Source organism: Budorcas taxicolor, chromosome 22 (genome assembly GCF_023091745.1).
Source record: "Budorcas taxicolor isolate Tak-1 chromosome 22, Takin1.1, whole genome shotgun sequence".
Lineage (NCBI taxonomy): Eukaryota > Metazoa > Chordata > Mammalia > Artiodactyla > Bovidae > Budorcas > Budorcas taxicolor.
Window position 1 is genome coordinate 38,050,276 of NC_068931.1, and position 26,572 is coordinate 38,076,847.

A 26,572-nucleotide genomic window follows, 5' to 3' on the forward strand; every position below is an offset into this window, starting at 1 on the left:
ATGCAGGACTTCCCTGGTGGTACAGTGGATAAGAATCAGTCTGCCAATGCAGGGGACATGGGTTTGACCCCTGGTCCAGGAACATCCCACATGCCACAGGACATGGAGGTTGGAGGTGGGGGAGAGGGAGGCATCTGCAATTAGGAAAACTCAAGTACCCTTAAAAATATATTTTTGACCCAGAACAGCAGGGACATTTGCCTTTAAGTAATTGCATATGTGCATGTCAGCGATAACCCTGCTATAATCTGGGTATAAGAGCAAGAAAATGATGCTAACATCAAAAGCACACTACTGAAAATTTTAAATAAATTTAAAACCTTTCCAATCCTCTATCTCAATTTAAAACCTGTTGCTGACATAAAGTTAGCTCTACTTAGACCATGCATGTGTGCCAAGTCGCTTCAGTCTTCTTTGACTCTCTGCAACCCTATGGACTATAGCCCACCAGGCTCCTCTGTCCAGGCAAGAACACCCGAGTGGGTTGCTAGGGATCTTCCCAACCAGAGATCAAACCCATGTCTTTTATGTCTCCTGCATTGACAGCTGGGATCTTTACCACTAGTGTCACCTGGGAAGCCCTACCTAGGCTGTAAGAAGTGGAATTTTCAAGTGCTATCCAGAAGAAATCGTATTCTCCAAAAATGTACTATATTTGCATTTTCCAGTCCTAGGGGGACTCTCAACTCAACCATTACAAGTGCCTTGATTTCCTTGTGCAAAAAACTGACATACTAACACCACTCCAGGGCTGAATGGAGGACTTAGAAGGATTGTTTATATATAATACACTTACAATGATTTCCAGCAAACAACAGGTATTCAACAAATGTTCATTACTTTCCCATTCTCTTAGATGTTAATGAACATCATTATGAAGTGTTATCTTCATAGTAATAGAATATAGGAGATGGCTCCATATAAAAAATGAAGAACTGGAAATAAAACCTAGAATATAAATTTTTTATTCAAACTTTCATCTATCACAGCTTATTCTGTAAATAATTCTTGACACTGGTCTGGAAGGAACAAAATGGTTTGGTGAGAAAAGGGTAGGAAGAAGCTGGAGAGAGTGAGAAGCTTCATTTTGTGCCCACACATGTGGAGAGTCATGCCATATAGGTTAATGCTAAGCTGACATGACTTTTAAATGATTTTTTTAAAAGCACAAAATTAAATATTTTTCTCCTCCAACCTAGAAGCTGAGTCTGGGCAAGCATACTTCACAATATAAGCCTGTTTGTCTATAAAGTTCCATTTGAAAAATCAGATAGAAAAAATCAAAGATAGAAAATAAAAGGCTAAAAATAGAATATTGTTTATCCCTTTCCTAAGGAGGTTTGCAGCAATTATGACATCAGCCTCTGAAACAATTGGGAAAGGAATCATCAAAATCGATGGGAAGAGAAAATGCAGGGAAACAGAAGTAGGTCACCAAAAATCACGAGTTATTGCCTACTGATTTTCCTGATAGCTTTTGCCCGGAGAGGGCAACCTTGTTTTGAACATCACATTAGCTTTGTGAATAATGTCCATTCAAAGGAAAATAAACAGGGAAGGCTCAGAAAGTCTCTGTTAAACTTTAATTTGGTGTCTTAGACAAGTCTCTGTTCAAGATTTCTTCGTATATATTATCATTCAAAACTTTATAGTATAAACAGAAATTTGGCATTACACAGACTTGTGACTTAGTGATTATTTTGTTTGAATTTTATCTCAAAATAAATAGTAATCTATTTTATATTTAACAAATATAAGCCAGGCATTCAAGCTATGCCTGCAATGCTTTTAGTTAGTCTACGTTATCTAAGGATTTTTTTCTTCTTAATGAATAACAATTAAAACCACACTGGCAACCAATTTACCTAAATGTATCATTTGATTTTTTTCTTTTAGTTCACCCAATATTTTATAGTTTTAACCTTTCTTTGTGCCCTAACTATAGCAACTGTATACAGTGTCCAATCACTAGCATCCAATACTCTGCTTCTAGTTTCAACTAGTTACATAATTAGAAATAAGTCTCTAATCATAATCTCTGTTGTCATACAGCCATCCTATGTAATGGCAAACATTTTTACAATGATCACATCTCCCACTATGCGCAGTTCCGAGGTTCTCAGACCTTTCTCAACCAGTACAAAGTAAATGCTCAGTAAATGATAGCTGATACTATTATTACTACCTGAAAACATTTATTCCCCACTTCTTTTTAAAATTAATTAATTAATTAATTAACTTGTCTGCACTGGGTCTTACTTGCGGTATGCAGGATCCCTGATCTTCACTGTGGCATGCAAACTCTTAATTTTAGCATGTGAGATTTAGTCCCTTGACCAGGGATCAAACCCATGTCCTCTGCATTGGGAGCATGGGGTCTTAATTTTAAATAGTTCCACCAGGGACTTCTCTCTCCACTTTCTAAAAATCAGATCCAGGGAGAGAATCCATACGTACCGTCCTGAGAAAATAGGCACCATGTAGTCACTTGGCAGATTTTCTTTCTCCTCTCCAGAGAGAAGGCTCTTCTTGGCTCTCTTTGTTTGGGGGCTCAACTTCGATGAATAATCCAACATCAGACTGGAATCTGTAAGTCTGACAAAAAACACCCTAATGTTAGTCAATAATTTAAAAAATGTTTAGAAGTTTTAAATTTAGGAGTGTTGCATAGACTCCTAGATGGCTAATGTTATAATTATCTTCATTCTTTAGAACTAAAATAGAGTGAAAATGACCTCACATAATGCACTCTATCCAGACATAAGAAAAATAGGTCTGTGGTAATTTCATGGCTTTTCTCATTAAAGTTTCAGGGGAAAGCAGCTGTGCTTTGGTAATGTTTCTGAATAATCTTTGCTGTTAAGTTTATGTTGGAAATGTAGGCAGCCGACATGAATAGTTTGGATACATTGTGCATCCAAACGCTTTCAGAGGATTGATAAACAAAAATAAAGCAAATTTTCTGTATTGAGAGCCCAGGCAATTCTGAAGCAGGACCTTGAGGTTGAACTTCAGGTTTTTGTATAATGTAGCAAACTCCATTTGAAAGAACATTGAGCTCATTAAACAACAGAATTAATATATTTTAGATGAATACACAGCATCAAGTTACTCGGAAAATTACAGATTTGATAAAGAACCTTTTGATAATGCTGTAGGGCACAGAAAAATCCACCCATGTACACTGGTGCCTGTGATGCTTGGAGTCAGCTATTCTAATAAAGCAAAAAATGTGTTAGAGTGGGAAACAAGACAACTGAGATTGCACCTAGAGAAAAGGATTGATGACATTAAAAGTACAATCTTAATCTATATAGTTCTTGGATGAAATGAAGTGCATTTTCATTCAAATGCAGAATTTGGCATAAATTCCAGGAGTTTGTGGACTGTCTGAAGTCAATCCATGGACTCAGGTTAAAGGTCTCTCATCTCCATTGCAATGACAGAAAGTCACAATAAGAAATTGTACAGAAACTCTCTGTATGACCTTTGCAATCTTTCTATAGACTTGAATTGATTCTGAAATTGAAAATTAATATTAAAAAGATCTCTAATATATGGAATTTAGAAAGATGGTAGGGATGATCCTATGCACACAACAGCAAAGGACACGCACATAAAGGACAGAATTTTGGACACAGAGGGGAAAGGAGAGGGTGGGATGATTTGAGAGAATAGCATTGAAGCATACACGTTACCATATGTAAAACAGATAGCCAGGGGAGTTTGCTGTATGATGCAGGGAACCCAAGGCTAGTGCTCTGTGACAACCTAGAGGGTTGGGGTGGGGAAGGAGGTAGGAGGGAGGTTCAAGAGGGAGGGGATATATACCTATGGCTGACTCATGTTGATGTATGGCAGAAACCATCACAATATTGAAAAGCAATTACCCTCCAATTAAAAATAAGAAATACATATTTTAAAAAAGGTCCCTAGTGTCGAGAAAATTTGAAAAGAAAATGAAGCATGTGAATGGTGTGGCATGGAAAAACCAAGCTGCTTGGTTAAAACAGAAAAAACCTTCCAAAGTCCAAACCTTGATTGTTTCTCAATCTTTAAAAAACATTAGGAAAAGCAGGAATTACTTAGATCAAAAGAAGACAGTGCATGTACATAGTACAAAATGGATACACAATAATTCAAATAAACTTATCCTCTGCTAAGCAAGCAACACAGAACTCTTGGGCTTCTAGAATGCCCTGGGAGTACAGTGATTCTGGACCTGGGAGTATATAGTGGGCTACTGGCTTTAATTCCCGGAGTGGAGGGGTAGCATGGAAATGACAGACCTCTTCCTCCCCCACTAACCGCCCCTCCCCCAGGGTGAATATGTAGCTCTTGTTCTATGATCAGCATTAACACTAAAGGTTAGAACCTTGAATTCAAGCTTGTGGATTGGTTACCAGTTGGAAGGGTTAGTGAAATTTGTTCCTGGGTGGCTGTTCCAAGCAACAGCAAAATGATTGCATTCTAAACCCTTAGTGAGTTACAAAGTACAGGCTGTGCTAATACAGGTCTAAGTTTAAAGTGGTATTTTCCATCACTCTTTTAATTCCATTACTATACAAAATAAAATTAATTATGGAGTTTGAGCTTCTTTTTTTCTATTTATAGAACATTTGCATTTTCTAATTTTTCTCATTTCTCTAGTTTTGCTCTTTTTACTATTTATTTTCATTCTACTGTCTACACTCATATCCTCATGAGCATATTTTCAATGTTTGCTTATATTAAAAGAGGCCATATGTATAACTACAGTTGATTCACGCTGATGTTTGACAGAAAACAACAAAATTCTGTAAATCAATTATCCTTTAAGAAAGTCATGATTTGTCATTCTTTTTGTTGTATTGTTGTTCCTTTTTTTCAGTCATTTTTTCCTTTAAGATAAATCTTTCAAACAAAGCATTTGTTACATACAATGTGCCAGAATGTGATTATTCTATTCTCACAGGTAAATCATAGCAGACAATTTTTAATAGTTGAACTTTATAGTAAAGATTTATGGGACTATCATTAGTTTTTATGTCATATTTCATTTGGAACAAAAGACTTCATAAAAGGACTGTGATTTTATATATTATATAGTATTATTTAGAAAATCCAAAGTACTTGGAAGATATCAAACATTTACTATGCTCTCTAAAGTTTCTTCAAGCTAACAAGAAGAGTGTGTTTAGGATTAAATGTTAAAATACTGTGCTAACAGAGTATTTGGTAATGTTAACTCATTTATCAAAGATGTCTGAGAAGACATCTTCATCTGATTGAGTTTAAAACTCAATGAAGTTTTAAGAAACTGACTATGCAATAATTGTGTAACTAATTATGTGAAGAAAAGCCATCAATTGTTCTTTCCCAAGAACACGGAAACCTAACATCTTACTCTATCAAATTTTAAAGTCAAATAATGTCTTTAAAGGAGTTCAGTAGAAAATGTAAAATTTAAATTTCTTTTTTAAATTTGAATTTCTTTGAAGTTACATCAAAGAGCTAAATAAAGGCTTGCTAACCTCTTGGGCTTTTAGTTGCATCTAAATTTTGAAAATAATCCTGTCTCAAAAGCTAGTTTCTGAGTAGACACTTGAAGTTTGGTATGCATGAATCAATGTGGTCTTTTAACTATTAAAACTATATTTCATGTTCTTTGTGTCTTAAATCTCGATTCTTTCTGAATTTCAATTTATGAAGGCAGTGAAAATAAGCTATTGTGTTTAGTTGCCAAGTCGTGTCTGACTCTGCGACCCTATGAACTGTAGCCCTCCAGGCTCCTCTGTCCATGGGACTTCCCAGGCAAGAATACTCCAGTGGGTTGTCATTGCCTTCTCCAGGGGATCTTCCTGACCCAGGGATCAAACCCATGTCTCCTGCATTGGCAGGTGGATTCTTTACCACTGAGCCACCTGGGAAGCCCCTGAAACTCAGGTAAGTTTTGAAACTATAGGTAAGGATTGATTTGTGTGTGCAGGTGCACCCACACATAACTGTCTAGGTACATCTACCTGTACTCTACTACTGTGTTATATGTGTTATATGTGTTAATATGCCTAAAGTTAGTAGAATTTAAGGATATATCATGGTTTGTTTGACATCATCACATCTATGACCAGCAGCACCATAGAGAAGGGATGTAGCCCAGGAGAAAGCTCTCTCTAAAAATGTTCCAGGGACTCAGAAATAAACTTGCACTGCATCCAGTTCAAATACTGAACAACAACAACATACCCTTCTGCTCATACAACTTCGTAATTATTCTCGACAGGAAAAGCAAGAACAAAACTACTATAGAATCACTGGACTGGAAGAGCTCTCAGTGACATTTACACAACCCTCCTTGCTTTATAGATGTAGAAGACCTCGAGTGTCTTTGTAACTTGCCCAGTTTCACCCAGCAAGTTGGTAGGTGAGCTAGGACCAGCACCCATGTGTGTTAATGTTCTTTCCTCTATACCAGTGGCCTTCAACTTCGTGTCTGAGTCTTCTCGATCCAAACATGTTTGATCTTGTCACCTACATATCTGTCTATTTATAAATTTTATACATATACTGCTGAATAAATACCCTCACTTTATGAAATAACAGAAAAATGTTCAGGGCCAAATTTAATCTTTTTAAATACAGAAGTGCTGATATATCTTCCTACACTTCCTTGGCTTGCCTTCATGGACTCCCCACTTCAGAAACCACAACAACATGTCACACTGCCCATAATGACTCTGATGTTGATAAGCTATTTCTGAATTTATTCACATCTCACAAAAAGTCGAATGCAACTGAGTGAGTAAGCACAGCACAAAACATACAGGTTATGAAATCATCACAGTCCAATTAGAAATAAAGCGTTTAGAAACTCATGAAAGCATTAAGAAACTTTAAAAATAAAGAAAGAAAGCATTAAGAAACTTTACATGAAGTCAAATGCTAGTTCTTCAAAGTCATATTTATAATCATTGTAATTTCACGTAATTGTGAAAAATTGTCCTAGTTCCTTAGGATGAGTAACTATGCCTGCTTATGTTAAGTATGGATCTACTTAATGGCTATATTACTTTCTGAAAAAAGTATGACAACTTATCAGCATGTTCTAGAAAAAAATGATGAGCTATAGGCTTTGTCTTTTGCTGACACTACTCCCAGACCCAGCACCACCCACTCACATATGCTCATGATTACAGTACATTATTGATTTCCTTCTCTGTTCCATTCCTGTGACTATTCAAGGAGAGGGATGGCCTAAAAGTTAGATTTATATCCTCAGCACTGTGTCCAGTGCCTGATAGTGTTCAGTAAGTGTTTATTGAATGAGGTGAAATCAAGATTCAACCTCCTGTAACCATACCCTATCTCTGTGATTCTCAACCTTGACTTCACATCAGAGTCAGCTGAGGAGCTAGTAAGAATGACCAATGCAGAGGTGGGACTTCCAGTATGGTGGAGTGAATAGTTCAGCAGTTCCTCTCTCCAAAAAAGCAGTGATAAAACTGGATACAATTGTCAAAACCAACCCACTCAGGCCTCTGAAAATCAAGTACAGGACACACTACACTGACACGTGACTATTCATGAAAAGATACTGAGCTTCAAGTCTGAATAGTGGGAGTCTGTGTGACATGCTTGTCTAGTTCTTTCCCACCCAGCCCCAGCTCAATCTATAAAGTAGTTCTACTAAGGTGGGAAAAGGTGAGAAACTCTTAATATTCACTGTCAGAGGGGCTGATTTGGAGCAGAGCATGATAAAACTCCACAACCAGCAACACTGTGAGTAACACTAGCCATCTAAGTATCAAACAAACAAGCGAAGACCAGCAGCTCAGTCAGTCTTAGGATACAGTCATGGTTGGAACAAGCAGCAGATGGGCAGATCACTCAGAGATATAACGGGAAGATCTGAAAAATAAGACCACCATGGGGGCCTTCATAAGCTCTCTCCATGTGCTTGACTAGAAAAAACTGGAAAGGACTCAGGTTATCCACATAAGATTGGCTGACTGTAAGCCTGTGTGTGCAGAGAAGAGACAAGGGAGTCTAGAGGCAAACAAATCCAGGGCATACACATTTTTAAATGACCTGGACTTCAAATATGCTCCCCAATACACACACCCAGACACACAGATCTATTGCCAGAGGATGGAAGCTTTACTGTCTTGAGATGTTTGAGAACAGATGTCTGACCATTCATTGACTGGTCATTAATCTATGCAAATACCAAGTGATCCCTATGGATTCAGGCTTAAAAATAAGAACAATAATTTTTTAAAACACTAAACAAAGACATCAGCAGTAACAGTGCTGGGTAAACAGAGTCTATAAATGTGTTTAGGCAAGTAATTAAACAAAACACAGCAGCAACACATTTGGGGAAAATTCAGAATCCAGAATTATTACAGTATGTTATCTATTATGTGCTATTTTCAACAACAAAATAATTGAGACATGAGAAGAAATAGGAGAAGGTGATGCACGCTAGAAGAAAAAAAGCAGTAAATAAAAATTGTCTCTAAGTGCACCCTGATATTGGATTTAGCAAAGACTTCAAAACAGTAATTAGAAATACGTTCAAAAATAAGGAACTATATTCAAAGGCTAATTAAGGAAACCATGTTTAAATAATTAAAGGGAAGTATAATAATGACTCAAAAAGAAAGAATGTCAACAAAAAGATAGGAATTGTAAAATAAGGTCAAATGGATATTCTGGAGTTTAAAAGTACAATAACTTATATGAAAAAGTTATTAAAGGGACCCAAAAGATTTTATATAAAGGAATAAAATAATCAGGTAAGCTGAAGATAGAAGCTATATAATCTAAAGAAAAAAAACAAACAGAAAAAGAATGAAGAAAAAATAGGTTGTCAGACAACATCAAATATACCACTATGTGAGTACTGTTAGTACCAGAAAGAGGAGGAAGAGAGAAAGGGCAGGAAAAGATATTTGAAGAAATAATGGCTTCAGTTCAGTTCAGTCGCTCAGTTGTGTCCGACTCTTTGCGACTCCATGAATTGCAGCACGCCGGGCCTCCCTGTCCATCACCAACTCCCGGAGTTCACCCAAACTCCTGTCCATCGACTCGGTGATGCCATCCAGCCATCTCATCCTCTGTCATCCCCTTCTCCTCCTGCCCCCAATCCCTCCCAGCATCAGAGTCTTTTCCAATGAGTCAACTCTTCGCATGAGGTGGCCAAAGTATTGGAGTTTCAGCTTTAGCATCATTCCTTCCAAAGAACACCCAGGACCGATCTCCTTTAGAATGGACTGGTTGGATCTCCTTGCAGTCCAAGGGACTCTCAAGAGTCTTCTCCAACACCACAGTTCAAAAGCATCAATTCTTCCGCACTCAGCTTTCTTCACAGTCGAACTCTCACATCCATACATGACTACTGGAAAAACCATAGCCTTGACTAGACGGACCTTTGTTGGCAAAGTAATGTCTCTGCTTTTCAATATACTATCTAGGTTGGTCATAACTTTTCTTCCAAGGAGTAAGCATCTTTTAATTTCATGGCAGCAATCACCATCTGCAGTGATTTTGGAACCCCAAAAAATAAAGTCTGACACTGTTTCTACTGTTTCCCCATCTATTTCCCATGAAGTGATGGGACCAGATGCCATGATCTTCGTTTTCTGAATGTTGAGCTTTCAGCCAATTTTTTCACTCCCCTCTTTCACTTTCATCAAGAGGCTTTTTAGTTCCTCTTCACTTTCTGCCATAAGGGTGGTGTCATCTGCATATCTGAGGTTATTGATATTTCTCCCGGCAATCTTGATTCCAGCTTGTGTTTCTTCCAGCCCAGTGTTTCTCATGATGTACTCTGCATATAAGTTAAATAAGCAGGGTGACAATATACAGCCTTGACGTACTCCTTTTCCTATTTGGAACCAGTCTGTTGTTCCATGTCCAGTTCTAACTGTTGCTTCCTTAAAATTCCCCAAATTTGTGTAAAAATAGTACTCTGTGAATCCAAGATGCTCAACAAACCCAAGTATGATACTCCCAAAGAGATACACATGTAGACATATCATAGTCAAACTGTTGAAAGCCAAATCCAGAGAGAAAACTAGAAAATAGCAAGAGTAAAATGATTCATCACATACAAGGGAACAAGATATTAATGACTGATTTCACATCAGAAACTATACATCCCAGAAGACATTCATATGACATATTTAAGTGCTGGGGGAAAAACTAAATCAAGTTTTATATCCAGCAAAACTACTGCTCAAAACTGAAAACAAAGTAAAGACATTGACAAAGAGACAATTCATTGCTAGCAGACCTGCCTTACAAGAAATGTTAAAGCAAATCTTTCATATATCACAAGGAAACATGATAAATGCATTTATGCCAAAAAATTAGATGACTTAAATGAAACGGAAAAATTCCCATAAAGATTTAAATAACCAAAACTAACTCAAGAAGAAATTAAAAATCATAACAGATCAATAACAAATAAGGAAATTGAATTAGTAATTTATCTATGCACAAGGACTTCCCTGATGGTCCACAGGTTAAGAATCTGCCTTGCAATGCAAGGGGCCCAGATTCCATCCCTGGTCAGGGAACTAAGATCCCACATGCTGTGGAGCAGCTAATCCCATATACTAGAGAGCCCATGTACCACAACTAAGACCCAACACAGCCAAATAAATAAATAAATAAATATTTTAAAAAATCCATGCACAATGGATAGCCCAGGCCTAAATGCTTTCATTGACGAATTACATGACCTATTTAAGGAAGAAACAAACCAATCATTTCCATATTTTTAAAAATACAGAAGAGAAGGAAATACTTCCCAACTTTTTCTATAAGGCCAGGATTACCTGATATCAAAGCCAAAGACATTATAATTTTTAAAAAAAACTACAAACCAATATCCCTCATACACATAGGCACAAAAATCCTTCACAAAATATCAGTAAACTGAATCCAGCAATATATAAAACCAAGCAGAATTTAGTCTAGGGATGCAAGGTTGATTTAATATCTGAACACCAATTAGTATAATATACCATATTAAGAGAATAAAGAACAAAAACCACATTATTATCTCAAGAGGTGCAAAAAAATTTTGACAAAATTCAGCTTTCTTGCATGTTAAAAAATTCTCAACTAAATAAGAATAGAAGGGAACTTCCTCAATCTGATAAAGGCCATCTATGAAAAATCTATAACTAGTAGCATATCTAATAGTAAAAAAAACTAAATGCTTTCTTCCTAAGATGGGGAACAAGGTTATGATACTTGCCGTTGCCACTTCTATTCAATATTGTACTGACGTTTACAGCACAGTGAAGAATAGTCGAGGCAATTAGTTAAACTGAAAAATTGGAAAGCAAGTCTAACTTTAGTTACAGATGTTATAACTGTGTATATAGAAAATGCTAAGGAATACACACACACACACACACATGCTAATGCTAATAAATGAGTTCAGCAAGGTCACATGATACAGAATCAAAGCACAAAAATCAATTACACCTCTGTTTACTAGCAGTGAACAATGAAAAAAATAAAATTAAGACAACTCCACTCACAATTCTATCAAAAAGAATAAAATATTTAGGAAAAATTTTAACATAGAAGTACAAGACTTTACACTGCAGATTACAAAACATTATATGATAAGTAAAACAAAGATCTAAATAAATAAATATCCATGTTCATGGATTGAAAGAGTCAGCACTGTTAAAATGGCATATTTTTCTAAATTGATTTATGCTTTCTACATAATTTTTATTAAATTGCCAGAAGACTTTTCTCTTTGTAGAAATTGACAAGGTGATCTTAAAATTTATATGGGAATATGAAGGAACTACACAGGCAAAAATTTTTTTGTGAAAGATGAACTCAGTTTGAGAACTTACATCCACCAATTTCAAAACTTTTTATAAAGCGACAGTAGTTAAGAAAGTGTGGTACTGGCCTAAGGACAGGCACGCAGATCAATGCAACAGAATTGAGGATCTGTAAATAAACCTTTTTATTTACAGTCAATTGAGTTTTTTTCTTTCCAAAGCTCTTTTTCTTTATTATTATTTTAAAACTTTTTATTTTGTATTGAGATATAGTCGATTAACAATGTGATAGTTTCAGGTGAACAGTGAGGGGACTCAGCCATACATGGTCAATATATTTTTGATAAAGGAGCTAAATGATTTAAGGGGGAAAGGATAGTTTTTTCCACAAATGGTGCTGTGACAACAGTCTATGTATATGTGAAGGGATGAATTTAGAACTTCACATCACATACAAAAAAAATAATTCAAAATGGATATTTCTAAATGTAAAGCTAAAATTATAAAACTCTTAGAAAAAAAGATATGAGAAACTCTATGAAGCTCCAATACTCTGGCTACCTGATGCAAAGAGCTGACTGATTGGAAAAGACTTTGATGCTGGGAAAGATTGAGGGCGGGAGGTGAAGGGGGCGACAGAGGATGAGACAGTTGGATGGCATCATCGACTCAAAGGACTTGAGTTTGAGCAAACTCCAGGAGATCGTGAAGGACAGGGAAGTCTGATGTCCTGTAGTCCAGGGGTCACGAAGAGTCAAATATGACTTAGCGACTCAACAACAACAAAAATGATGTTGAATAAGCCAAATTATGCTTAGATATACTACCAATAGCATGACTAAAAAAGGAAAAAAGTGACAAATCAAACTTCATCAAAACGTTCTGGTATCTGAAGGACACTGTTAAAAGAATGAAAAGACAAGGCACAGAATGAGAGAAAATATTTCCAAACATACATCTAAGAAAGGAATTATATACAAAATATTTAAATAACTCTGACAACTCAATAATAAGCAGAAAAAAATCCAATTTAAAAACGGGCAAAAGATTTGAACAAGCATTTCACCAAAGAAGTACACAAATGGCTACCAAACACATTAAAAAGATGGTCAACTTCATTAGCTATTAAGTAAGTGCAAGCTAAAACCACAGTGATACTCCACCACATACCTAAAAGACAGTCTGTAAAAAATGATCAGTTCAGTCACTCAGTCATGTCCAACTCTTTGTGACCCCATGAACTGCAGCACACCAGGCCTCCCTGTCCATCACCATCTCCTGGAGTTCACTCAAACTCACGTCCATCGAGTCGGTGATGCCATCCAGCCATCTCATCCTCTGTCGTCCCCTTCTCCTCCTGCCCCCAATCCCTCCCAGCATCAGGGTCTTTTCCAATGAGTCAACTCTTCGCATGAGGTGGCCAAAGTATTGGAGTTTCAGCTTTAGCATCAGTCCTTCCAAAGAATACCCAGGACCGATCTCCTTTAGAATGGACTGATTGGATCTCCTTGCAGTCCAAGGGACTCTCAAGAGTCTTCTCCAACACCACAGTTCAAAAGCATCAGTTCTTTGGTGCCCAGCTTTCTTCACAGTCCAACTCTCACATCCATACATGACTACTGGAAAAACCATAGCCTTGACTAGACGGACCTTTGTTGGCAAAGTAATGTCTCTGCTTTTGAATATGCTATCTAGGTTGGTCATAACTTTCCTTCCAAGAAATAGAAAATAACTAATGTGGATAAGCTGGAATCCCTGTACCTTGGTATGGGAATGTAAAATGATATAATTGCTTTGGAAAAGAGTTAAGTTTTTTCTCGTAACGTTAAACATAAACTTAGTACACAGACAAGCTGACATTTTAAAAGGTGCAAAAGAAGGTAGATTTCAAACAGAAAGCCTTAACTTTCCATAATAATTTCATTTATTCAACAGAAAACTTACTTTTTATCCTCTGGGTGCACAATTCTATGGTTGATGCTGGTGTGGGAGGGGGATATGAAGATTACATATTAAATTAAAGACTTGTTTTCTGAGACCTTTACTGTCTAGTAGGGCTGCAAATGCTACCAGCCTGATGCATTGTATTACGTCAATCAAAGGAAAAAGGATGGAAGGACAGAAGGCAGGCAGGCAGATAAGCAGAAAGAGCAGAGCAAACAAAACTTGAATTTACAAGCTTGGAGACAATTTCTGTCTGGGTCTATCAGGGAAGCCTTTGTGGAAGAGCTGGACATTGAAAGATGGGTAGGTCATCCCAGCATGACACAGAGGTGTTTGTAAAAGCTTGAAAACAGAAGCTCCATTTTCATTTCTGACTTATCTATACATTGCCACTAGACTTTACTGAGTGGCCACAATAGGGCTGAACTCATTTTTTATTATTCTACCATTTTTCCTGTAAAACTGCGTCTCTCTATATATTTACAACTTGGCACTGTGGTATATGGGCTTCCCTGATGGCTCAGACGGTAAAGAACTCACCTGCAATGAGAGAGATCTGGGTTAGATCCTTGGGTTGGGAAGATTCCCTGGAGGGCAAGACAACCCAGTATTCCTGCCTGGAAAATCCCATGGACCGAGGAGCCTGGACAGTCCATGGAGTCGCAAAGACTCAGATATGACTGAGGAACTGAGCACTGAGCACTTATCAACTATTAACTGGGTCCTCATCTGAGGTGCTCTTGCTTGCTCCTGTTTCACCCAGAAAGGCTGGTGTGGAAAAGGTCAAGTCTGCACCACTGGTTCCCTTGGGCTCTCAGAGCTGGGGGATCTCCTCGGGGAGGCTCAGTTACACCCACTGCTCAGCCAGCAGTGAACAGAGGTACTGTTTCACCTCTGGGCGCTGGGAGGTGACTGCACGGCCCTTCCTCCACCTTTGGCTACTCACTCTATTCCTACTCCTTAAGGGGACATGTCTTCCTTCTCACAGCCTGATTCACCTGCCTACAAAAGATTAATGCCATTTTGGGGTATCTATATCCTCTAAACTCGTTTTTAGCCTGCAAAAGAGACTGATGGGTAGTGTTTTCAATTTAGAACAAAACAAAAGAGGCAGAGAGTCGAAGCCTGTCTTTCTGGGCCTCGTTATCTGTGGAAGGAAGGGCCTGAATTGGTGAGCTTTCGGTCTCTTCCTGCTTTAGCACCCCACAGTTCTGTGGAGCTACGACAACCTGCCAATTGTATGAAAAACTGGCATTGCCAGGAGCGCTACGTCTAGTTCTCTATTCGCAAACAAGCCACAGATTTACAGCAGTGGGAGCAGAAAATTGGTGCACACTGAATGCTACCCTCTTTGGACTCAGGGTTTGTTTGAGGGATTCAGAAGACAAACCAGTTGCCTTTTAAAGAAGTAAGACTGACAACAAACCGGCCCATTTCTAGGCGGATAAAAGAATAACTGGCTTTCTGTTTTCCTTGGATTTTCCCCAGACCTTCTCCTACCATATAGGAAGTAATATGGTTCATCATTTTCTTGGTACTTAAATTCTGGAAGACAAATCCCAGAATGCTACATTTTCTACCCAGGAACTATGGTGCCTTTTTCTTATATATGATAGTTAGATCTTTCTTTAGAGAAGAGGCTATATTTTAATATCTCTTGATTTAGTTGCTAAGTTGTGTCTGACTCTTTGCGATCCCATGGGCTGTAGCCTACCAGGTTTCTCTGTCCATGAAATTTCTCAGTCAAGAATACTGAAGCGGGTTACCATTTCCTTCTCCAGGGGATCTTCCCAACCCAGGGATTGAACCCTGGTCTCCTGCATTGCAGGCAGATTCTTTTCTGACTGAGCCAACAGGGAAGCACTGTAAGGGCTGGATTTTAATCTGCTTAGAATCAGACAATAGTGTCTACCATAACCTCAGAGGGTTGAGAGACTCATCATCCAAGAAATATGCTGTGTTGTCCTCTGAAAGTTATTCATTCTTACTTATCAAGCATAACAAAATAGTTCTTTTTTCTTCCCATCTTATTCAAAAGAGAGGATTTTGAAAACCCTGGTTTCCATATACCACATTCCCTGTAAACACCTGCCTTATTTCATCCTAATTCCCTATAATATTGGCCCTACGAAGGGATCGTCAGCTCACACACTGGGCTGATATTTATATGTAGATTTTCTAGTGCAGTGGTGGTGACCTTTGTTGAGACACAGAGTTCTCTGACAATATGATGAAAGCTAGGGTCACTCTCGGCAAAAAAAAAAAATCTCATCTGGACCTAATTTTACATATAATTTCAGATCATCCAAAACTCTGTTGAAACCTATTCACAGACAGAGGCTAAGAACCCTTGCATAATGGTTGCAAAGTGGTCATGAGTACCATTTCTCCTTTAATCTCTAATAGTATTTGTGAATTATTAACATAAAACAATAGTCTTGTATTATTTTTGTTTTCCTGAATCACTTTCTTTAATTTAGTTTTTTCCTCACTGTGACTAAGAACAAAGGCATTCAGAATAAGCCTTCCAGAATTTATTTTACAACTCTTGGCTCAGAATGCAGTTGGTAACCGATCTGAGCTAAAACCACAGTGACACTGAACAAGCCATTGTTCTTAAGATTTAACTGAGGTCAGCCAAGCTGTGGGCACATATAAATCTCCATAGTTTCCACTTTACTACCAGGACATCTAACTACAAAGCAGAGGCTAAAAATGGATCAGGCCCAGTGTTCAAATACATTCCACAGAGCTGCATTTCCAACTCCACACCAGCTTTAATCAACAACATTCTTCACAGCCCCAAGAGAAAGATTTCATTTAGCATGGAAAAGTTGCTCCATTTTGAAAAATAAAAAATACAACCTGAAAGAATTATAAAGATTTTGAAATGCTCAAAGAATATTATCTGCACCTGTTAGCTCTAGGTCTAAAAAAAGAAAAACTAAAATACCCCCAGGATTAGGTTCTCTTTCTTTTCTTTTACATTGCATTACACAAAGGAAAAAATATTGGCATCTTCCCTTTCTTCTTTTTAGGTCCACATTTCTACTAATAAGTGGAGTTGTTCAAACATACCAAGCCATTAATAAATACCTATCTACCTACATAAATACTTAAATAGCAAGAAGGAACAAGATGTGAGGTTGACCATAGAAATAATTACAGTTCCACTTCCTACAGAAAGTTTATTATCTGAGGTTGTTTATAACTAAAATGGCTAAGTGTTCCAAAGACAAAATAGAGCAAATGTTTTCTGGATAAAATACAAAGATGCTCAAAGGTTCAATTACTAATGTTTGATACAATTTATCAGATTGTAAATAAATATGAATGGTGCATATATGGTTAAAAGAAGAATTTAGGCATAGAATTTAAGAAATAAAACTCTCTTTAACAAATTCATAAAACTCTATAGACTCTACAGCATTGGGGGAATGAAATAAGTATACATGAGTTAGTTCACAATTGTACAGTAATGAAAACACCCATTTTCTACATTTTCTATAGATTCAGCACAGATGGACCAGGAAAATGGATATTTAAAACATAATCCTCTCTATTACAAGACAGCTGCTTTCCTAAGTGAGATCCTTAAACATATGTATGTAACATTCTTCAGAAGAGCATGTGGTACTATCACATAGCACGGTGCCCATTCCTGTTTCATTTGGAAAGCAGGTCATTTGAAACAATGGCCAAAAGAAATGAATTCACCTCCTCCCTGACAATATTTCCATATTTGCAGCCAATTCGAGGTCCTTATGAATATCCCATGGCGCACATAACCCATGAAAGTGGGATTGGAAAATGATCCTACTCCATTTTAAGTGGAATTTCAGAATATTGCTGTCACACATTCCAGGTAAACTCTAGAGACCTTGGTACCAGACTTGCAGAAGCTCCCAGGAGGTCGGCACCGCACCCACAAAAGCACAGCTGTACATCAGGTGCTGATTAACCCACAGGGATACAGGAGTTTCTGCCTTCAGAACCAGTCCTTACTGCTGTTCATACAAACCACTGTATTATTTCTTCAATCACTTTTCTAACTCCTAGAAGTAAACACCTCTCCCAGCTACCCTGACAGATATTTTGTGGACATAAATTATATAAGACTTAAAATAATATCTGTTTATAACAAATAATGCAATATATGCCAGACAGACGAGATCTGAGGCAGCAGCTGGTAACTGACCACACAGCCTAGGAATTCGTTCGTTTGGAAGTTCAACAATCCTTTCTGTGGACTATAGACATTTAATAAAATCACATGAATCTTGCAAGTGTTTTTTAATCTCCATGACACATTTTGCTCGGGATACTAAGGAAATAAAAACTGGCTTGGACTGAGAAAGTACGGATCCAGCCAGCATTCATCAGGCTGGAACAAGACACAGAGAAGCCAACCTCGGGGTTCATAGGAAACACTTCTCCTGGTGACACTGCTGCAGTAGAGGGTTCTGCCCCTCCTCTGCATGACCACAGACTCACCAAGCAACTTTCTTCTCCAATGTCAAAGATTATAAGCAGATTTGTCGTTTGAAATTTTTTTAGGAAGAATGAGCTATTGCTTCTTTGCATGGAAGACCTCAGAAGCAGATTCAGTTCTCAGCCCATGTGCTGGGCTCCTAAGAGATTTCTAGATACAACAGTCCTCATTTATCTCAACTCGACTGTTTCCAAAGCAACAGGACACTGATTCACTTTTTAGACCAGACCTGCATCTAAATTCCACTCGTCCTAGAATACTACTGAAATCCTCTTTTTCTTTTCTTTTTTTAAACTTTTAAATTTGTTTTGGGGTATAGCTGATTAACATTGTTGTGAGAGTTTTGTGTGAACAGCGAAGGGACTCAGCCATACATATACATGTATTTATTCTCCCCCTAACCTCCTTCCCACCCAGGCTGCCGCATAACATTGAGTCGAGTTCCATGTGTTATACAGTAGAAGCTTGTTGGTTTTCTGTTTTAAATATAGCAATGTGTACATGTCCATCCCAAATTCCCTGTCTCTTCCCCCTATTCTCCCCCTGGGGAACCATAAGCTTATTTTCGAAGCCTGTGAGTCTGTGAAAGTCTCTCATTTCCTCTGGTGTGGGGTCTCCCTCATGGCAACGGGTTGATAAATCTAATTCTGTCAGAATATAGGTTTGTTCCTGGTATTGTTAAGCTGACTGAGATAGGGCAATGTTTTTATAAAATGCTCTGGCTAAAGAAAATATTTGCTGCTTGAATAACAACTTGGAATTTTGATGCTGGCTTTCAGATACAGAAAGAATAGAACACATCTCTGCTGCAGTTTGGGTTCCTGTGGTCTGTGAATTTTAAATCCTGTTCTCATCTAAACTGAAAGCTGTGAGGGCCAGGAAACCTGCTGTGAGGGTCGGAAATGTGATTTCTCAACTTTGCTGCTGCTGAATGTTGAGCACAACCTGTGGCAAAACTTCTCTGCTTCTAGCAATATCGCAGTTGGCAGTTCAAGCAAGACACCCCAGGGCAACTGCGAAGCTCTTTGTGAAACTCAGACAAGCAAGGGAAAGGGGAATCCAAGACATAAATCCCAGGCCTTCCAAACACATGGTTTGACCTTGCTCCACACCTGGTTTAAAGGTAGGGCTGCCAGACCCACGAAGAAATGAAAATGTAACCTGGGGCGTAAGGTGCGGGCGGGGTATTCAGAGAGCACGGCTTTGCCCCATGTTTGTAAGGCTGCTTTCACATACCCGTGGGAGTAGCCATAGTCATAGGCTGACGCCGCCTTGTGACTGACTGCAGACGAGAGGGCAAACTCGGAGGCCCGGGAGGCCTGATGCTGGTAGGATGCGGCGGACGCCTGGCTGACGGCCGCTGACTCCTGACGGTGGGCCGCGGATGAGCGGCTGCTGTAGGCGGTGGAGCCATGGGTGTAGATGGCTGAGCTTTTCTTCTCTTGCTGGTACTGGCTCATGGTGGTGCTGAGGTCCCTGTTGCGGTAGCTGCGGTCATAGTGCTGGTGAAGTTTCTGATAAAACGGCAGAGACATCATGTGCCCCCAGGGATCCAGGCAAGCTGTGAGAAAGCAACAGGTTTGAGGTGAACTCTGAAGGAACTAATTCTCCAGAACAAGGCATCTAAATCAGTAGGTGAAAATTACTACCCTTTTATTTCTTCCAAAAAGTAAGTGGAAAATGATGTGAAGGTTAGTTTAGCCGTTTACTCAGTTAACTCCCTGCTTCACAGCCCTGATGCACCCCCTTCTATCACTGTGCTGCCTTCTTTTTAAATACCTGGAGATCTTTACAAACTTTCCCTCTTGTGCTATTTCAATAGATATATGTGGATACACGTAAATGTGCTGTCATGTCCAACTCTCTGCAACCCCTTGAACTGTAGCCCACCAAGCTCCTCTGTCCATAAGATTTCCCAGGCAAGAACACTGGAGTGGGTTGTCATTTTCTTCTCCAGGGGATCTTCCCGACCCAGGGATCAAACCCGAGTTTCCTGCTTCTCCTACACTGGCAGGCAGATTCTTTATCACTGTACCACCTGGAAGCCCGCTTTAATAATATATATTTCAAATTTTCTGGCATTTCCTTCTGATGGGGACTTTACCTGAGAGATTGTGTAATAGCGGAGAGTCTGTGTCTAGCCAATGTGGTTTTTATTCAGCAAATAATTACTGAACACCTACATTGAGCCTGGTACTATTCCTGCCCAGGAGATAGATGAACAAAACAACAAAATTCCTGCTCCGATAACCCTATATAGAATCTTATATTCTATTGCAAGTGATAGGCAAATAGAGAAAATAAAGTGTAAAGTATATTAGAACCTGCTTAATGCTATAGAGAAAAATAAAACAGGAACGTGGAATGGGATGCCATTTAAAAAGTGTCATCAGGGATAATGGTGATGACTGAGCATGAAGGTGACACCTGAGCCTGAGACTATCTGGGATGGGAGAAGCATTCTGGATGGAAGACCACTGCACAGGCACCGGGGGGCTGTGAGCCTGCCTGTTGCACTGTACTCCGGGAAAGGCAAGTAGGTCAGGGAGGCTGTGAGGAGTGAACGGGTGCAGGAAGAGGTACAGAAGATGATGTCAGGGAGTGGGGCGGCAGGAGGGTAGTGTCCCACCGGTAGTGTAAGGACTTCAGCTTTTATTCTGAAAGGAGTAAGGAATCACTGGAAGGTTCTGAGCTGTGAAACACTCTTACTGAGTCTGAGAATAAATTGTTGAGGGACAAGAGTGAAAGCCAGGAGGCCAGTGAGAAGGCTGCCATGGACTGAGTTGTATCTCCCCAAATCTGTATTTGAAGTCCTAACCTCGTGACTGGATTTAGAGATAGGATCTTTACAGAAAAAATGAAGTTAAATTGAGGTTCTTAGGATAGGTTCTAATCCAATAAGACATGATTGCCATCGTTATAAGAAGAGGAAATCAGGACACAGATATGTACATATGCAGAGGGAAGATGCGAGAAGATGGACTATCTGCAAGCCAGGGAGAGAGGCCTCAGAAAAGACCAACCTAGCTGACTCTTTGATCTCAGATTTCTAACCTCTGGAACTGTGAGAAGATAAGTTTCTGTTGTTTAAACCACCTGGTCTCTAGTGCTTTGTTACGGCAGCCCTAGCAAATTAATACAAAGGCCACTGCGATAGTCCAGGCTAAAGATTATAGTGGTAGCAGTGAAGTGTGAGAAGGGATCCAACTCTGCATATTTTGTAGGTAGAATCAAAAGTATTTGCTGAAAGTTCTGGAATAGGGTATGAAAGAGAGAGAGAAGTGAGTGACAGCTCCAAGGACTTTGCCTGAGTAACTGGAAGATTAAAGCTGCTGTGAACTGAGATGAGCAGGATTGTAAGAAAACAGCAGTTTGGGATGGAAGCAGGAACCTGGTTTGAGACATTCTACATTTGAGATACCTGCTAGACACCCAAGTGGAGAGATAAGGTGGGATGTTGGACATGTGACTCAGGAATACAGGGTAAAGGTCCAGGATGGAGACCTACATTTGGGACTCACCAGCATATAGATGGTATACAATGCCAAAAAAAGAAAAAGAGAGAGAGAGAGAGATGAGAATGAAAGTCCTAGGACTGATCTGGAGGATGCTTATATTGCCATATAACAAGCCCTCTCAAATCTTCAAATGGTTCAAAAAGATACGGTGTCAAACCAGAAAAATTCCATTAAGAATATAAAGCCTCCTAGTCTTCCTGTGTTAAAGAAGAAAGTCGGTCAGCAGTGTAGCAGTTTACATTGTTTTTTGAGCTAACAGTCCTACTGAAAATCAAAGATGGGTTTGCTTAGCATAGAGAGGGGAGACTTCAGATTGCATTATCTTTCTTTAGAAATCTGTCCACTGACTGGAGTCTATCAGCCATACTAATAACCCTGGATGAAGTAATAGTTTTTTGAAAGCCACCCCTTCCATCATTAATGCTTTTGTGCACATCCTAAATTTTTTACATGTAAAATCAGTTGTAATCAATTTTTCAAATCTTTTAAAAAAATTCTAAATAAGGACTAAATCCTTCTAAACTTGCTACATTTTTTTTTGGTCAAGCTTAAAATCTTTTTATTTGAAGTGAAAAGTAGGCATGTATTCCCTAGAGAAGAAAATCCAGCAAACTTCACTCCAGAAATATTTATGTTAAGGCTCATGGAAGATATCAGTCTACATGGCATTTCCCAGGAGGAAAAAAATAGCTACTAGCAAACAACTTTTGCTTCAACCCTTAAATAGACTGCTATTTTCTATTTTAAAATATACACAATAATGATCAGGTATAAGGAATAATTATTAGATAAATTTTTATAGAAAAAAGGGTAGACTATATTAATATAGAAGTATATGATAGTAGGCATTTATAAAGCTATTTGGTAAATTTGCATAATGATACATAGTATACTGCAACACAGAAAATGTTATTTGAATGATGTCCAAATAAACAATGAATGACCTTCTTGTGTATTATAAGCTTAATTCAGAACCCAAATAACTTGAAATGCTGTTAATTTTCACAAAATAAAATCTTTAAATGTCTTGCCTCAATTCTATTTTCCATTCTCTTTATTTCTATTTTCCCCCCAATATATTCTTAATAGTACTGAATATTCCAAGCACAAAGATAATATATGCAAGTAAACAGGTTTTGACATTATGTCAACAGAGCTGGTTGTCACAGCTCTGACCTCTGGAACGAAGGTACAGCTACCTTCTCTTTATTAAGAAAGTAAGGATTATCCCCCAACACATGACAGCTAGAGCGCTTTGGGAGGAAAGATGGTTTGGTTGTCTTCCATTCCTTTAAGACCTGTGTTTGTTTGTTTGTTTCCCCTGAAAATAATTGGGGAATTTAGGAAGAAACACTAACTCCATAGTTGTATTGTGACACAATACTTTTGTACAGGAGTTAGAGGCTGAAAGCTATAAAAATTCTTCACAGAAAGTGTGAACTTTAGGGTCATGATGCAGGGATCTGCGTTGCCTCTGAAATACTGCTTAGCCATTTTCCGATTAGAAATACCCCCAATGCACCCTAACATTTATCCACATGGCATTGTTGGGGCAAAAATCACTGAATTAGAAACTTGAGACTTCAGAGTTAACCTACTCTTTTTGATCAAATTTGTAATCAGGCAGTACTGTAGGCTTATGGAGGATGGAAAACACATGATTTCCTATTTCCACACCCACTCCAGATTTCAACCAAACTGCCGAACTGTAACTTGGAAAGAGTACTTGACTCACGCTTACAGTTCTATCTGAGACAGCTACTGTTTTTTATAGCTCCAGGAACAGTAGCTTAATTTTAAAAGAATCCACTGATCTGAGAGAAGGGCTGTGCCAGCACAAACTGGCACCCTGCTGCTCGCATTCCTTCCCTGGAGCTCCACTTTCCTATTTCTCTACTATTCTGACATCTCTTGGAGAAAACTGCTGAGCTCAGAAGACAGAAACCACACACACCGCAGTGCTGTTGAGCACATAAAATATCAAGTGCACTCTTCTGCCTCAAGGTCACACTTACCAGTTTGCAAAGGATTGATGGTGGTAGAAATGTTCCGATGTGACTGTGAGTGCTGGATGAGACAGTGAAAAGCCCACGTAGGTCTAATCCAAGAAAAAGTTAAGAGTCAGGGCTAAAAAGACAGGACCCTGGGGGCCAGTTCAAAAATAATGCATGTGGTCAGGCAGTAGAATGTCAGAGCCACCCAGCCAGCCTTTTATGGCTAACAGAGTAGATAAATATAGCAGCAAATGGGGATTGCAGTCCTGAACGGAAAGGAAGAGGAAGGCCCTGGCAGGTAGCTGCCAGAGTAATATATTGACATGCATGCCAGTCGGTAGGTCTGGTCTGATTAAGCTAAATGTAGGGCTTTTATTTGGCTATATGAGCTATTTTCAACATTATTTTACCATAGAATATTTAAAAGTGTAATAGAAATAATAATAACAATAAAAGTGTAATAGAAAGAGTGGTTTGTGTTGAGAGCTAAAAATAGGTTAGTAATCTGATTCCCAAAATGAACTTCATGGAATTTTAATACCAAGATATGGTTCTGAATGTGCTGTTCATAATCCATGAGCAATACATTTAGGAGACACAACGTGAAGAAAGAACAGGGGGCTGACTAGAGGCAAGCAGGGAAGACATGGGTTACATGTGGTGGAAACTTTGCCTTGATGATACCCAGTCACCATTTCTCTCATTTCAGGAAAATTTACCAAGTAGGTCATATTACAGCTTCAAGTTGGAATCTTTGATTCCCTATTCATTAACTGAAGCCTTTAAGAAGCTGCATGTTTTATCTTACCTAAAGTCAGAGTATGGTCACTCTATCTAACAAGAGATTCTCTTTCTTTGATTTTAGACGATTTCACAAATTCAGAGGTGATGTTACCTGGTGTCGAGAACCTGCACTTTGGTATCAGACCAGATCTTGGTTCTAGGCCGTCGATGGCACTTAATAGCCATGCAACTTTAAGCAGTTTATTTCTCCTTAAGCTTCATTTTCTTTCTCTATAAAATGGGAATGTGTGTGAAGTCGCTTGGTCGTGTCCAACTCTTTGCGACCCCATGGACTGTAGCCCACCAGGCTCCTTTGTCCATGGGATTCTCCAGGCAAGAATACTGGAGTGGGTTGCCGTTTCCTTCTCCAGGGGATCTTCCTGACCCAGGGATTGAACCTGAGTCTCCCGCATTGTAGGCAGATACTTTACCATTTGAGCCACCAGCGAAGTCATAAAATGGGAATAATAGCATCCAAATTATGGGACTCCTATGGAGATCAATAATGCAGAGAAAATGCTTAACCTAGTTATTGCGTCAAATGAAGACTTAGTAAATGTCAACTACCGTTACTGGTAGTAATAATTTGAAAGCTCATTGTTCGGAATATATGTACTGAGCATATATTCTGTGTGATATTAGATGTGATTCATGTGATATTATATCAACTTAACACAGATAGCTTGTATCTATCAAAATATTGAACAGACCCACTATTGTAGCCTGCTTTATAATTCCTTTCTTGATGATAACTACAGTTAACACTGTTGAGAACCTACCAAGTGCCAGACACTCTGATAGGCACTGTACATACATGATCTCATTTAATTCTCATATTATCCTGTGAGGTAGGTATCATATCTCCCATAGCTAAGGAAATTGAGGCTTTGAGAGGTAAAGTCATTTACCAATGAGCACACAGTTAGTAAATGACATAAATGCCCTGCATTCAGAGATATTTGGATTCCAAAGGTCATGCACATTTTGTCAAGGATTGCTTTAGCCTCTTTCCAATGACATTCTGTCTATAAGAAACTAGGTATTTTCGAATGGTCTTTCAAGAGCAATACAGGTCTCCATTCATAACTGAGGGTCAGCTTGTAGGCTACCCAATCAATGTATATGAAAGAAAATGTTTCACTTAGTCCTGATCAAATTAAATCCAGCATTTGTTTAACTAAATACACCTCTAGCTATTATGCATAAGAACATTTTTGCTGTCTGGAATCCATAGGAAAATTTTCCAAGCTTTATGTTTTCCAAGTATCCACTTGTTCTCTAAACATCCAATACACAATCACATTGATTCTTCCAAGTTTTACCCACCAGCCATTGTAATGGTTCCTAGTGAGTCATTTCTCTAGGGAACATGGTAAGTTACTTCAAATCTCCTTGAAATAGAAAAAGCAAGCAAAAATAAGAGATGAATATCCAAAATACCAGCTAATATTTATTTAATAAGCATTTGCTCTATGCCAAGTATTAACATTAACTGCTTTATAATGTTTCATGTAATCATAACACATAAAAACACTTCATGGATTATGATTTAGAGAGATTAACATTCTTGAAGTAACACAACTAGAATGTGACAGAAATTCAAACCCAGGTCTGTTCTACATAGACTCCAGTCTCCTATATATGTCATACCATACTGTCTTTCAACCATTTAACTCTGTGTGTGTGTGTGTGTGTATAGATATGTAGATAGAGTATGCCAATAATGTCCATTAGAAGTAAGAACTTTTACCAGAGTCTTATAGTTCCCATATGACACACAACTATGAGGTCAAGATTTGCTGGCTACATATATCAACACATTAAAACATTTACTGAACTTTAATCCCTGTTAAGAAGGCAAAATGACAGAAGTTCACACATGCTTGTGGAAAAACTAAAATGTCATTTATTCATTGATACTAAGGATCCAAGTGAAAATCAAATAGTCAATTTTAAACAAATGTACAACAAGATTTGGCAAAAGAAGTATAAGCTAGAGCCAAGCAAGTCTCTGGAGTAGTGGAGTTTCTGCTGTAGCACCAT

At 38.5% G+C, this 26,572-nt stretch overlaps 1 protein-coding gene across 1 annotated transcript in view; it reads right to left on the reverse strand.

Annotated features, from left to right (window-relative positions):
- The window catches only part of MYOM1 (myomesin 1), a 117,945-nt gene extending 94,018 nt beyond the window's left edge, over positions 1-23,927 (reverse strand). Inside the window, exons 1-3 of the mRNA XM_052660544.1 lie at positions 23,768-23,927; positions 19,471-19,795; positions 2,458-2,595 (exon numbers count right to left, since the gene is read on the reverse strand). Of these exons, the coding sequence (XP_052516504.1) occupies positions 2,458-2,595; positions 19,471-19,772 (440 nt within the window). The 5' untranslated portion in view covers positions 19,773-19,795; positions 23,768-23,927. The remainder of the gene's footprint in view (positions 1-2,457; positions 2,596-19,470; positions 19,796-23,767) is intronic.
- Between the last annotated feature and the right edge of the window lie 2,645 nt (positions 23,928-26,572).